General features: G+C 40.7%; 2 protein-coding genes across 3 annotated transcripts in view; one reads left to right on the top strand and one right to left on the bottom strand.

The window, feature by feature from the left end:
• Positions 1–15,367, top strand: part of LOC117817031 (leptin receptor overlapping transcript-like 1) — a 762,389-nt gene that overhangs the window by 70,829 nt on the left and 676,193 nt on the right. The window lies entirely within an intron of this gene.
• The window catches only part of sec24b (SEC24 homolog B, COPII coat complex component), a 33,373-nt gene continuing 28,132 nt past the window's right edge, over positions 10,127–15,367 (bottom strand). For both annotated transcript variants that reach the window (XM_034689453.1, XM_034689452.1), the window contains 4 exons: positions 15,252–15,356; positions 14,083–14,175; positions 13,375–13,478; positions 10,127–11,143 (listed from right to left, as the gene is read on the bottom strand). In XM_034689453.1, the coding sequence (XP_034545344.1) occupies positions 11,029–11,143; positions 13,375–13,478; positions 14,083–14,175; positions 15,252–15,356 (417 nt within the window). In that variant the 3' untranslated portion in view covers positions 10,127–11,028. The remainder of the gene's footprint in view (positions 11,144–13,374; positions 13,479–14,082; positions 14,176–15,251; positions 15,357–15,367) is intronic.

Here is a 15,367-nt window from a genome sequence, read left to right as displayed (position 1 = left end):
AGCCAGGAACCAAACCATCAACCTTTCATAAGATGACTAACATGCTGGACTGTTTGAGGAACATCAGTCCAAACTTGCAGGACCAAAACTGAGCCGGCAAATGGGTACATGCTTATCAGGGGTCATCACACATTTGTGCATGAAAGAAGGAAGAAGGACTCTTGTTCCAGATGGTGTGTCCTCACGAGTGCAGCTGAAAGATCTTTGGATGCTTTAAATGACCTATAACATGAAATATAGTTGAACCAGGTCGTGCCTGTCGAACGTCAATGTGGTGAAGGTAGAGGAGAGGCCTGAGCTGCTCAAAGGAGTCCAACATTCAAAGGACATATCTTTGTTGTTCCTCAAGGGTAAAGAGGAAGTGCAGAAAAGAGGACTCAGATGTTTTTATACTTACATAAGAATGAAAAGAGATGGCAACTTCTGCAGATCAGTGAAGATTCAGAGTAAATTAAGCAACTTAAGAACATTTAAACCTTTAACTTTACTCTTAGGGACCCATGTCTCTGCGGTTGAACGTACCTATCAAACCAGATCAAATCAAACTTTGTCATTTAGCATTGCAGCAGTTGTACCCAGCAGCTCATTGGATCAAGTTTCTCCACACAAGCTCTAAAGTAGCTCCGTTTGAGTTCATGTTTTTAGAGAGGTTTCCCCACAGAGATTGAGATGAAACCATAAACGAACGTAGATGCATACAGTGAGATTTCTACTGGGATGTTTTCAGTTTGTTTTTCTCAAAGACTCAGACAGACCTTCTCAGAGGAAGTGCGAAAGACGTTACAAGCAGCCAGGAGAGGAAACCAAGACTCGACATCAGGAAACAACTTCCTGAGTCGGTTTGTGGATCCGACCGATACAGAGGAAGCACAAAGCTTCAGAGGGGCTCTGAGCAGCATAAAGGCAGGATCTCTTACGTAACTGGGTGGATTTATACTTTCCACGTCAAACGCAGGGGGGCCCTCAGAAAGTGACGGACTCCTCTGAGGAAGGGGTTGGGTCTGAAAGTCACCGGATCTGCCGGCCAAACACAACAGGCCAGAGCAACAGAGAGCGGAGCTGCCACCTCTTTAATGGAGGAGCATTAAACTGAAGTCCAAAAACAAAGCTGTTAAAGCTGAGTTTGTAGAGAGCAGAGGATCCTGCGTGAGGGTTTGACGCCTCTGTTTCAAAGAACAAAGTGTTCAGTGAACCTGACACAAGACTTGTTTTTACCTTGTTCACATACTTTTCAAGAACTCACAGGACAAAGGTAAACTTGACATTGCAAGTTTTTTAAGAGCAGCAAACAACAAAACCAGAGCTGACTTCTTGTGTTCATAATATTATTACTTTGTGGAAGAGGTTATCATGAAAGCACAAGATTATAACTTGTTCCAACAAGATAATTATATTGTGCGTGCAAGTCTTGTGTGGACAAGTAAATTATCTTGTATGCACTATATAATTATCTTTTTTCAATAAGTTATCAAAGTAAATATCCCGTAAATACAAGTTGTTATCTTGTATGCATAAGTTAATATTTTTGTTCCCACAAGTGATCTTGTGGGAACAAGTTGATTATTTTGTGTACATTATATTGTTATCCTGAGCGAACAAGATCTTTTTTTTAACTTTTTATAACTTCTTGGAGCTCTGTGGCTACGATGCAAGGTAACAGAGATCAATCAATCAATCAAGCTTTATTTATAAACACCTTTCATACAAGTCGAATGCAATTCAAAGTGCTTTACAGCTATTGAAAATAAAAATTGATTTTAAAATTGATTGATTTGATTTTAAAATAGAGACTAATGCACCAAAAACAACAAAATACGTGTAATTAAAACAAGTTAAAGCATCAGATTAATACTAATAATATAAATGGTTAAAATAAATAAATTAAAAAGGGTAAGGATAAGAGTTGAAAATAAAATGAAGGCTAAAAATATCAATAAAACTGAGTAGCTCAATTGAATAATAAATGAATAAGGGGCGCTGGTGGCCTAGCGGTCTAAGCGCCCCACATACAGAGGCTACAGTCCTCGTCGCAGGGGTTGCCGGTTCGATTCCCGGCCGCGACCATTTCCTGCATGTCTTCCCCAAGCGTGCCGGATACGGCCCTGGTGGTGAGGCTTTCAGCAGTGTGTCTGCCCCCTGGTGGCTGGCTGCAGTATAGGTCAAAAAATCCGTCTCAGTTAAACTTTAAAAAATAAATACACGTCGTACGAATGTTTCTCACATCCGTATGTTGTGGTGATATGTAGTTAGTATTTGACTGTTTTGTGTTCAAGTCCTCTTTTTCCTGAAATGTTTCTTTTTTGTTAGTTACTAGAGTTTAAAAAACGGGGTTTCACTTCCGGGTTTTCTTTGATTCACAGCCGCCATAGAACGAAACTTCAAAGGGCACACAGCGTCTTGTGACGTTACGCTGTAGGGCGGAGCTTATTACAAAGGCTTCACAGGCTCTGGCTGCACAATGGCGGCGCCCAGGAGAGGGATTCTTTGGCTTCAGAACTGTACAACGGGAAGAGGCGGAGCAACGCTGTCCATTTTTATTTACAGTCTATGGTCTTCCCCCACTGTCTACTCCCCACATTTCCTGTCTCTCTTCAGCTGTCCTATCAAATAAAGGCAAAAAGCCCCAAAATCTAAAAATAATAATAAATAAATAAATAATAAATAAATAATAAAAAATAAACAGTTAAAATTAATAAAACAACATTAAAATCAATATAATAGTAAAAAGTAAAGTAAAAAAATTGTTAAACGCTACATAAAAGCCAGACTGAATAAATATATTTTTAGTTTACGTTTTAAAGTCTCAATATCTGTCAGCTCCTCTCAAATCCTCCGGCAGCCTGTTCCATTGTCTAGGAGCGTAGTGGCTGAAAGCAGCGTCACCAAATGTTTTTGTTCTCCTCTCCTTCTGGTCTTTGTTGCTGCTGTATTTTGAATTAATTGCAGTTTGTTAATTGTGTTCTTTGGAAGACCAGAAAGGAGAGCATTACATTAGTCTATTCTGCTGGTTATAAAAGCGTGCATTAGTCTCTCTGTGTTACCCAGAGAGAGAAACAGCTTCACTCCAGAAATGTTCTCTAGAAGTGATGGTTTCACTTGAACAGTAAAAAATAAAAATCACAGAATTAAACTGAAAATAATCTGAATTTTAAAGTGCAGCATGTGTTTATATGTCAGTAAGATCATTATAGAAAAATAACTGAAGTGGGTATCTTTCAAAGTTATCTTGAGCCCCGCTGGATGAGGAGAAGACGATGTTTTCACAGACATTTCTGACATTTTTACCGGCTGCAGGAGTCTGGGGTGTTTTGAGGCCTCGGCTCGATCCATCCGTCTGAAGTTGTTCAGCATGTGGTTCAAGTTGAGGACTCTGGCTCGTCTCATCAAAATAAACTCAGCCAGACTTCTCTCCTTCTCCTGGGCGGTTAAAGGCTCGATCATCAGGCGGAGGGGGGTGAGCGTGTCGCTGCATCAAGCTGCAGGAAAGCTGAACAAACAGACGTGTTTGTTTGTCCCAGAGCGTCTCGTTGATAAAGAGAGAGGAAACATCAGTGAGGCTCTGACGGACAGGTGTTATGAAACCTGGATTGTGTTTGTGCTCATGGAAACTTCAACTTATGGCGTAGGTCCTCATTGAAACACCTAACCAAGTATTCTGCATCTTCTCCTTTTATAAAACAGCAGAGAAGGTGAGCTCGGCTGAACCACAGGAATACAAACAGAGCACATGAGCTCCTTATCTGGCCCCAGACTCAAATACTTTCCCTCACCGACTACAAAAAGAAGTTCTCTCTGCATTTTGACCGCTGACTGAGACTATCTGAAGTATATCCGGTGCAACAATACCCCATTGTTTGCTCCCAGGATGAACACAGAAACTGCTTTAGAGTGCAGCCAAGAACAGACTCCCAGAGAGACTCCCACAGACAGCTGAGCTGGGTATATCTGCAAGATAACCTCAGAGTGCACGAGACCGGAGCTGCGTGTGTGTCTGAAAATCTTGTTTAAGATAGAGGGGAAAGGAAGATGGGGAGGGGAGGCAGGATGCTTATCTTCTCATAGATCCGTCTGTCTCAAATCAGAACTGAAACTGTTCTTACGGCTTTAAATTAACACTTGGTGGTTATTCCTTTTGCTGATGATACACTTACATCCCTTATATATGTGCAGATGTGTGATTGCACTCTTTTGGTGACACCAGCATATAAAATAATTCAACTTTGAGAGCTTTTAAAGTTGCTGTAACTTTAAAGCTCCTGTAAGGAACTTCAGGTTTGTGTTGATTTTGGCGCCCCCTGTGGAATAGCAGTACATCTCTAAACTTGTTTTTATTATACTTTTTATTCAATAGTTTTCAATGTATAAAGCAGATTAAAAAAAACAAGACAAAACAAAGACGTAAAAGCATGTCAGCATTAGCATGGATGAGTTTGCTTATAACTTGTATAAGACTACCTTCTATAAATAAACATTCATTTTGAACTCATCCATGAGTGATGGATTTGATACCTAATGCAGAAACAAACTTTAAAGAAAATGCACAAAGAAAAAGATCTACAAATTGACAAACAAAAAAAAGGAAAAAATCATAGAGCAAATTTAATCTGATTTTATTAAGGCCTTCAAGTGTATTTATTATTTATATTTATTTCCCCCTCTTTAGTTTTGTCACTGTTTGTGTTCTTCACCGTCTGTTCCTAGCTCAAATCCAATACTCAAGTACACACACATCTACATGTGTCATTCATCCCTTTTCATGTTACATCAATGTTAGTTATCTTGACTCAAAAACATCACTTAAATTCCTTATCCTATATGTTATTCTCTCCATGTTATGAATTTCATTACTGGTTGCTTTACATATTGTTATCTGTGATGGGGTCGGTTGCAGCCAGATTTTAGTCCCCTGTTTCATTCCTGTTATTCTTAAGATCCTATACAGGTACATCTCTCTTTACAGATCTTGTCTTGTGCACATTTAACTTGTGTTTACTGATGAAAAATCTCATCCTGATTTTTATTTACAATCAAATGCACCACTCATTATCAATCCTGGTTGTGGAATATGTCAAAATAAGGCTGTTTATGCAGACACCTACCCCCCACTGCAGTTTCATACTTAAAAAGAACTATTTAGAAATAGTCTGCCTTTTTGCTGATCATCTTGTTGGCTTTTATACATCATAAAAAGACACCACTATTAAATTTAGACTATTTTATAGCCTACTAAAAACTCCTAGCAGGAGCTTTCACTTGAAGTGAATGAAAATACCAGAGTTAAATGAAAACTGAGGCTTTGTACCCTTAAGTGAGATTATCCTTGTTAAATTGATCTTTTATTCGATTTTGTAAACAGTTTTGTTCAAAAAAAAGTGTCAGAGTTGTGGTTTTTGTATCAATATTTTAAAGTTTTGTATGCAACCCAGCCTTTATGCATGCAGACCCTTTCCCAACTGACTTTAAAATGTCCTTAGGTAAGCCTGAAGTCTTAAAACTCAACATTTCTAACCTCATATTCACAATAAACTCCTCAACCGATTAAAAAAAAGGACACGATTGATTCTAAAAACTCTGCTCTCTGGCTTTCACTCTGTAGTTTCCTCATATAGGAGAGAGAAATGTACAGCCAGATGGGGAAACTGTGACTTCATGATCTTGAATTTATCAAAGAAGGTCTGTAGTGAGAGGGAAACTTGGACCAGGGTCTTGGCCGAGGTGGGTGAGGGGTGTAGGAGAAGGAAGGAGGGAGGGAGGGGTGGTTGGGTATGCTGAAAGTGGGTGTGTGAAGGGTTGGACCAGTCAACAGTGGAGTTTAAATATAGCGGACAGAACAGAACAGCACCCACTTGTTGTTTGTTGGGTGAAAAAAAAAGAGAGGGAGAAGGAGGGAGGGAGGTGCATGAAGGAGAGCTGCAGATGAAACCTCTGGGCTTGATTTGTTATGGTGTGTGCACGTGTGTGTGAGTGTGTGTGAGGGTGTGGGTATGACAAACATCTGGCATCACACGTCTGAATTTTGAGTGATTTTTGGACGCCCATTTCCAGCTGGTTCTAATTCATTTTCACAAACATATTTACTCGTATTTTAGACGGTGGAATGTTCTATGTTTTTAAAAAGTAGGAACTTAAACTCTCTTTCTGTAACTGTTTACCGTCTGCAGCGCTGGCACAGAAAGCGTGAACGGGTGAAATATTTGAGGGTGCAGTTTTCCATGAGAACAACAGCAGTCAGGACATGTGGGAGCCAGATATGTTTGCAAATGGAGCAGAGAGCAGTTCACAGGTTGTTTGTGTGTTTACCACAGGCGATTAGCTTCAGAGTATTTTACAGCTCCTTCTTAAGAAGCTCAAAAACAGCTCTCATAAACAGGCCTGTCTGTATGTCTGAGAATTGGACTGGACTGGAGGATTATTCTTTTAATTATTTCCTGCTGTTTAGAAATGTTAAAAGTATGAAAAAGCATGGGAAAGACTCAGATTATATCCATTAAACTGCATTAGTGTGATAGTGCTGATAAGAGTTTCACGCCTTTAAATATGGATGCATATTTTTAGTCTCTTAGTTCTTTCTGCTGTTTGAGACGCTTCAAAGGATGAAACACCAGAGGACATGAAATCACATCTAAAGACTCTAAATATGTATGAAACATATATCAGTGCAGATTGAATCTAAGATGTCCTGATGTCCTGATGTCTTGGTGTATAATAAATAAAGAGATAGAATCTTTGCATCAGGCTGTAGCTTTAACACGTGATTCCCTTCTGACTGCTGGACTATACAGACCAGAGTGTTGTTCCTATCAATGTATTCACAGACTGTAGTGGAGCTGTGGAAGCTAAAGGACATGTGCAGATTATCTTATGATTGTTTCTTCTCTCATTGTTCTGAGAATGAATCAGAGATGAGTTAAGGCCCCGTTGAGACGAGGTATCCTTCCTCTGGCTGTGGTCACAGGTTGCTGTCACTCCAGAGGAGGATAGAAAGTGTTCTTCTGAGGGATCTAGGTGATGCAGAAATCCACATTTTATTATACGTCTCATTGTATCGTGCTCTTGGATGTCAGCTTTTCTGCAGAATGTCCTGATTTGTTTTCTATTATTAGTCTGATCAAATGATACAAGTACACACACGTCTCAATCAAATCAACTGTTTGAAAGATGTAAAGTTATGGATGAGCCTAAACTTTCTGCAGAAGACTGAGGTCATTGTGTTTGGACCGCCCCAACAGTTCGATGGGAGCACTCTCGGCCCTCTCGCAGCAAATACTCACTCCTCTGTAAAGAGCCTTGGTGTTCATTTTGACAGTGCCTTCAAATTTGGAAAACAAATATCTTCTGTGGTTCAGTCCAGCTTCTTCCAGCTGAGACTCATAGCTAAGGTGAAGGCCTTTCTCCCTCCCAAGGATTTAGAGAGAGTGGTACATGCCTTTATTACTTCTAGGCTTGATTATTGTAATTCTTTGTACGTGGGCTTAGACGTGTCGTCTACTCAGCGCCTGCAGCTTGTTCAAAATGCTGCTGCTGGCAGGAAAAAGAGGGAGCACATCACACCTGTGCTGCGTGCTCTCCACTGGCTCCCAGTCCGCCACAGGATTGATTTTAAGATTGCACTTTTAACGTGCAAGGCCCTAAATGGATTGACACCATCCTACTTGGCTGATCTTCTCCATGTTCATAATCCAACCCGAGCACTGAGGTCAATAAAGCAGCTGCTCCTGGATGGGCCTAAAAGTTGCCTTAAAACCCGGGGGGACTGAGCCTTTGCAGGAGCGGCCCCCCAAGCTCTAGAATGGCTTGCCACTCCAATTAAGATCGGCCCCCAGTGTTGAGTGTTTTAAATCTTTGTTGAAGACACATCTCAAGTTAACAGTAATATCCTGTTATGTTGTTGTTTATTGTTGTCTTCATGTACTTTCTACTTTTTACCTTGTAAAGCACTTTGGCCAACACTGGTTATTTTTAAATGTGCTATATAAATAAAGTTGACTTGACTTGACTCTATGTAAAAACTGTGCATGTAAACATCTATTGCATGTCATGCATGGTATTGTACTTGTGCTTTTTCTCTCTTTATGTTGTTGCTTTAATCTGTTTTGTTCTGGTGTTTTGTAAGTTGATGCAGACCGGGCACTCTCCTGTAGTGTGACACGTTGAGTAAACAAACTACTACAACAGTTTGCTGGAAGGCTGGAGAAAACACGCATCCATCTGTCTGCTGCTTTCATTCACTCTGTGTTCTTTATAATGGAACGTTGCAATTAAGAGCACATAAGAGTCATAAGATCCTTCGAGATCTAAGATGCAGGGAGTGACAGATGATGTAAACAGTCCGAAACATGAGAGCGTTTAGTCATTGTTGTGAGAAGGTCACATGGCGTCTGAGATCAGAGTGTAAAGGACATTACATCAGCTCCTGTTTTCAGGGATAAAAGGCAGAACGGCTCCCAGAGTTTGTTTGTTAATGGAAACTGTGAGAACTCAGGGACCGATCCGGGGTTCCTCTGAATGTCACTGAAGTCATCATCAAAAAGTCAAACCTCAAAGGAAACGAAAAGAGATGATTCTCTTCTTGAAACAAACATTACTTTAGGGTTTAATGTCACGGTAATCTCTTTCTACAGATGGGCTAAAGTATAGATTCTGTACTCGGTGGTTTTGTTTTTCAGCATGTGAAGTTCTCCGTCAGGGTAGAATTGACCAATCAGGTGTCAGCAGACTTTGGTGTATGCAGGGTAAATGCAGGCGAAATGCATTCAACCTTAATCACATCTCGACTTCTATCAGCATTAATCTGATGGTGATTTATTGACTCTAAGCAAGTGCAGCTAACAATCTGTTCTGGATAAAACATTTTCACTTGAGCGAGAAATCTGTCTGACTTTGTGATGCAAAAGCCAATCAGTGTTCATATTTCCTGATTCATCAGCTCCTGTTTTCAGGGATAAAAGGCAGAACGGCTCCCAGAGTTTGTTTGTTAATGGAAACTGTGAGAACTCCGGGACCGATCCGGGGTTCCTCTGAATGTCACTGAAGTCATCATCAAAAAGTCAAACCTCGAAGGAAATGAAAAGAGATGATTCTCTTCTTGAAACAAACATTACTTTAGGGTTTAATGTCATGGTAATCTCTTTCTACAGATGGGTTTAAATATAGATTCTGCACTCTTTGGTTTGGATTTTCAGCATGTGAAGTGCTCCGTCAGGGTAGAATTGACCAATCAGGTGTCAGCAGACTTTGGTGTATGCAGTGAAAAGGTATTTATGGAGAGCAAAAGCAGGCGAAATGCATTCAACCTTTATCACGTCTCGACTTCTATCAGCATTAATCTGATGGTGATTTATTGACTCTAAGCAAGTGCAGCAAACAATCTGTTCTGGATAAAACATTTTCACTTGAGTGATAAATCTTGGCAAAAGCCAATCAGTGTTCAGATTTCTTGACTCATCAGCTCCTGTTTTCAGGGATAAAAGGCAGAACGGCTCCCAGAGTTTGTTTGTCAATGGAAACTGTGAGAACTCAGGGAGCGATCCAGGTTCCTCTGAATGTGACATTCAGAGGAACCCGGATCGGTCACTGAAGTCATCATCAAAAAGTCAAACCTCAAAGGAAACGAAAAGAGATGATTCTCTTCTTGAAACAAATATTACTTTAGGGTTTAATGTCACGGTAATCTCTTTCTACAGATGGGTTTAAATATAGATTCTGTACTCGGTGGTTTTGTTTTTCAGCATGTGAAGTGCTCCGTCAGGGTAGAATTGACCAATCAGGTGTCAGCAGACTTTGGTGTATGCAGGGAAAAGGTATTTATGGAGAGCAAAAGCAGGCGAAATGCATTCAACCTTTATCACGTCTCGTCTTCTATCAGCATTAATCTGATGGTGGTTTATTGACTCTAAGCAAGTGCAGCAAACAATCTGTTCTGGATCAAACATTTTCACTTGAGCGAGAAATCTTGGCAAAAGCCAATCAGTGTTCAGATTTCCTGATTCATCAGCTCCTGTTTTTCAGGGATAAAAGGCAGAACGGCTCCCAGAGTTTGTTTGTTAATGGAAACTGTGAGAACTCAGGGAGCGATCCAGGTTCCTCAGAATGTCACTGAAGTCATCATGACACGAAACAAGCAGAGTTCTGTTTTTGTTTTTTATTTAATAAGCTGGTTCATAAATTATCGCACATAAAAGATTCTTTTCAGTAGTTACAAAGTAGATAGCAACTTCAGTTAGCGCCTGAAAAAAATAAAACAAATGACAAGAAGATTTCTGACAGTTTGGGAGCAAAGAGGGCTTAAAGTTTGACAAATCAGGAGTTGACATGGTGGAGGAGAGAAGAGGGAGCCAACACGAGGAGTTTTCAACATCCAAACACTGTCAAAATCCTGATCCCCCCATACACAGACTCGTGGTTTTCGTCTACCCTCGGACTAGCAGCAAACAAAACAGTGACATGCGACTCGTACTTCAAAGCACATGCCAAAAAAAGAACAAACGACAGAAGGAATGCTCGGTTCTGTTCTCCAGTGTGTTCAAAAGAGTCTTCAAATCAAATCAGCAGGAGTGTAAGAAAGGGAATAAATTAAAATGCAACATCGACGATAAAAAAGGACAGCACTAGCTACATGTGAGGCTCACAAAAGAAACTAACTCAAACGTGTTGAAGTGGCATCTTCTTGGCTCGACTCCCCCCCCCCCTCTTGTTTTCTCAGGAGCGATGACGTTAACGAGAGGCTGAGGAGCGTTTACACTTACTTGATTCAAAGTGGAAAAAAATCCTTCATTCTTCTTTTGTTTCTATAATTCTTTATTCTTTTCTACATCATCCCGTTCTGACGGTTTAATCTCGACTGAGCGACGAGCTTTCGCGGTGGGTCTGTCTCGATAAAGAGGAGACCCTCCTCACTCAATAAAACCAGACGGAAAGGATCAATGCTTCCCCGTTCATCGGCTAACGCTAGTTTTGACTCTACGACACCGAAGTCCTTTTTCTCGCTCTGGTTTGAAGATTCAAAGTTTGTCTCTGTGTGATGGGAGCCTACTTGGATATTTGCTGCTGAATGTGCTGCAGGAATTCAGGGTAAGAAGAAGCAGCTTCTGATCGATCCTCCACCATGTGCTGAAAGAAAGTAGCTTTAGCCGAAGCGTCGTCCCTGCAGGGGGAGAGAGGGAAACAAAATAAGAAGAAGAAGAGGGTTAAAAAATGTTCTTTACCAGTGTGAGGATTATAAGACTTTTACAAGGCAAGGCAGCTTTATTTGTATAGCGCATTTCATACACGAGGGCAACTCAATGTGCTTTACATTAAAAGATTAAAAGCATTGGAAACATTCAGACAAGCATAAAAGAAATTAAAATGACAAATATAATAAAACAGAAAAGGAAAATTAGAAATATATTAAAAACTACATTAAAATTTTAATTTAAAGTGAGTTAAAATAATCTAAGATAGGAAGGCAGTGGCAAATAAAAAGGTCTTAGTCTTTGATTTAAAAGAGGTGAGAGTTGGAGCAGACCTGCAGTGGCAAAAGCCAATCAGTGTTCAGATTTCCTGACTTCCTTGAATGCATCAGAAGTGATTGATCCGACCTCTGTTCATCAAACAAACATTTAAAAAGTTGTTCCTTCTTCTCTTGACGACAGACCTGACCTGATTTATTTATTTATTTTACCTTTATTATACCAGGTAAGTCAATTGAGAACCAATTCTCATTTATAATACCGACCTGGGTGAAGAGGCAACACAGGTGGCATGATAACAAATAAAGATGATTCATATTATGTCTGGCAGTTTCAAGGAATCCCGTCCACTTTCTCTCATCCGTCAGAGTGATGCAAAACATCCACTATCCACTGCCTCTCAGTCCATTTCCATCAGCCGTCCTCCACGACAGCCCTGATGTAAACATGTGGTTGAGTAACAATGCCGCTCCACAGAGGAGGAGGAGGAGAGACAGGAAGCAGAAACAATGAGCTCCCTGTGGAAGTCTCCACCGCTGCTGTCAATCAATGACCTCACTGCTTACTACGTGTTTACACGGGGAATAGTTTTCTGTCAGATTCCACCTTAACACGAAACCGGCCACGCCCTGTTTCTGAGCGGAGGACTGCGATAGGCTCTTAATGAGGGTGACAACAACATGTGAGTCTTCTCTCTCGACAAAGCTGAAAAGAAATCAGTGAAAGGAAAGCCGCTTGTGTCTGTTGTGCTTGGAGGGAATGACAAAGTTGTTTGCGGGCAGCGTGTCCATCTGAACACCACGACTATCAACGTTACCTCAGGCTGAGATTCATTACGGTGCCGGTAGCAGACAGAGTGAGGACACTTTTGGAAAGAGCTGCACATCTGCATAGAAACTACACATTGCTGAATGCACTCAGTTTTAATCTTTCCTCTTCCTTCGACAGCCTCCCCAAAAAAAGACCTCTGGATTTTACAGAACTTAGTTTGATGAGGTAGAAATGATTGGCTGACAATCTGTGAGCTTTGTTGCCTGTAACGTCCTCTCTTTCCTGATGAGCGTATGTTTCCATGAGCGTGTTGACTCACTTTGATTGTTTCCTCAAATTCAAAAGGGAGTAAAAAACAAGGTCAGAGGAAACATACGTGAGCTGCTGCCTTAAAGAAGGCTGGATTCCTCCACTGGTTTCCTCTACAAGTTATCCTAATCGCAAATATATTCAATTTAAAATAATAAATAGAGAAAATAAGCACATCCTTATTCCTAAGCAGCTCCAACAAAGTGTTCTTGATCATTTGGACTTTTACTATCATCCATTTTTAAAAATACAGAGCCATCATTTAGCCCTGAAACCTCCCTGCCTCAGAGACACTACTCCCTCCTGGCTGTGACCTGTAATCTGTGCGTTTCACTGTTTGTAAAAATACATATAGTGTGTTTTTATAATCCATATTTTGGTAGCTTGGCAGCATCACTTGACAGAGGGCTTGTTTTTACAGTCCTTCTGGGCTGAGAGGAGAACAAAACGGGCATTGTGTGGCTTTCTGAGCGCTGGAGAGAGGAACTAAAATAAACAACAACCTAGAAGTGTTTCACGTTTTCTCATCTTGGCCTTCTCAAAGAGAAACTTTAAGGAGAGGTGACAGCAGCAGACTGTCAGAGTATAAAGTCATCAAAATGTGTCACCCAGTGATCTCTGGACCCTCCCGTGTTTCACATACCAAAGCATTGTCAGCTGAGGAAGTGAAACTCTGTGTTTTTAAGTTGATATCAGGTCACCATCACAACATGTGTCCAAACTTTAAGACGTTCCAACAAAAGAACAAAGACAGACAGATGTTCTCTCAGACCCTGCATGTGGATGTCAGAAGATCTCTGTTAGTAAAAGTCAGATGTGGATCCAGATGTGCGGCGGTGCTTACTTGACGACGTGTATCATGGAGCAGAACGCTCTGTTGTCCTGCAGCCAGTCGAGGAGCGCTCGCACTCTCTCCGACAGCGTGGTCTCCAGCTCAGGAATGTGACTCTGGGATTCATAGAGAGGAAGAGAAACGTCAACAACATTGTTTTCATGTGTGGCTGTGTGTTTCAGATAATGCAGATCCACGTCTCGCCTACACAATGCGGTCCACAGAAATATGCCTGTGTGGTTGGGAGTGTCGGGTTTGGAGGTGGCTCTGGGTTTCATCGACCCCTTTCTAGAAAAATACAATAAGCAGCATAAACAAATTGTGCTGACGGGCGCTGTTTTGTTCTGGGTGTCGCCATCATCACGCCTACACTCTGGTCGTGACAGAGCTTTCTAGGTAACTGCACGGGTTGTTAGATTCTGCTGGTGATGCTTTTCTGTATTTCTGTTTTGCTGCATGAGTTGTTTTTTTTAATGCACAGAGAAAAAAGAGGAGTGTTCCTTTAATGGATGTGTGACTCAGTCAGTTTTAAGGGAAACTTCTACAGAGCTGCATTGCATCATTCATGAAGCAACCGGGTGGTGGAAAAACAAACAGTTTCAAACAACCACCACACTTCTTCTCTGTTATTTCCCTGATAAACTGGATGTGAATAAAACCTCTTCTTTTGGAAACAACAGCTTCTCATATCAAGTGTTGTGCAGGGTTCCTCTCACTGACCATGTTGGGGGGTATGGAGGCGTAGCTGGGGACGCCCAGAACATCCCGGATGAACATCTCGTTGCAGCATTTCCCGATCCACAGATAAAACACCTGCACAGACGGAAACACAGAAGCATGAGTTTAGAGTCTCTAGTCTTGTCGACACTGTTGCCATGAGTCTGGTCCTGCTGGAGGTTGATTCCTCTGCATGACCTGAAGAACAAATGAGACACTCAGGGAGAAGATGGACAACTTCTTTACAGTTTTCTACCTGTCAGTCACCTGTCAGTCAGATGGGACTGGATCTGATCCTGTCTTGATGTTGGGTCTTTGTTTATAATAGAACATAGAGTACGGTCTAGACCTGCTCTGTTTGGAAAGAGTCTGAGGATAATGTTTGTTGTGATTTGGCGTAAAATAAATAAAGATTGATTGATATTAGAAACTCTAAATGCACTTTCAAAAACAGATGTATCCTCTCACTTAAGAGGTGGGTGGCAGTATTTTATTTTTCTCTTTCTAATGTAATTTTCTTTATATAATCCACTCTGAATGTACTATTTCAAATGTGTTATGTGATACGAAGGCAAGATGTATGATTTGATTTAATTCTCTTCTGACCAAAAGCCAAAAACAACACTGTGTTTATAAAAAACAAACAAACAGGTGGCTAACTTTTCAGTTTTACTATTTCAGCAAAAATCACACATTTTAGATTCTGATTTAATATTTTCTTCCTCAAAACAGTATCAAATAAGCCCACGGATAATTCCTTGGTCTTTTTTAAAACTCTCATAAACCAGCTGGTCCTTGTTTTTGTTTTGATTGGAGTTGAATGGTTGGTATGTCCAAAAAAATGTCCACTCTATCATCATGATTTCATCATTTCTCGCCCACTTTCAGCCGTTTAAACATGAGTGACATGAATAAATATATCGTGTTAGTGACTGATTGAGAAACCAGAAAGGTTTGGGGTTAAGAAGAATATTCTATGGCAGTGTTTATTCAGCTAAAACAAAATTTCACTTGCTTTAAATTGACTGAAAAGTATGCGTGAAGTTTTAAACACCTATATGTAAAAAAGCTAACCAGATAAATAGACACATATGTGGGAAAAAGGAAATTAAGACGTGTGGATTTGGCATTCACTGATGTTCTGAGAGTTTCTGAAATGATAGAGAGCTTACGTAGCCGCAGTCCAACAGGAAAGCTCCGTCTCTGCTCACTCTCTCAGCAGACAGGTGGAGCAGTGGAGGTTGAGGAACCACAGTGTCATTCAGATGAAGTGCCCCCTGAAGAAGTG

The sequence above is a fragment of the Notolabrus celidotus genome, chromosome 8 (assembly GCF_009762535.1).
Source record: "Notolabrus celidotus isolate fNotCel1 chromosome 8, fNotCel1.pri, whole genome shotgun sequence".
Taxonomy (NCBI): domain Eukaryota; kingdom Metazoa; phylum Chordata; class Actinopteri; order Labriformes; family Labridae; genus Notolabrus; species Notolabrus celidotus.
This window is presented reverse-complemented; position numbering and strand designations above follow the sequence as displayed.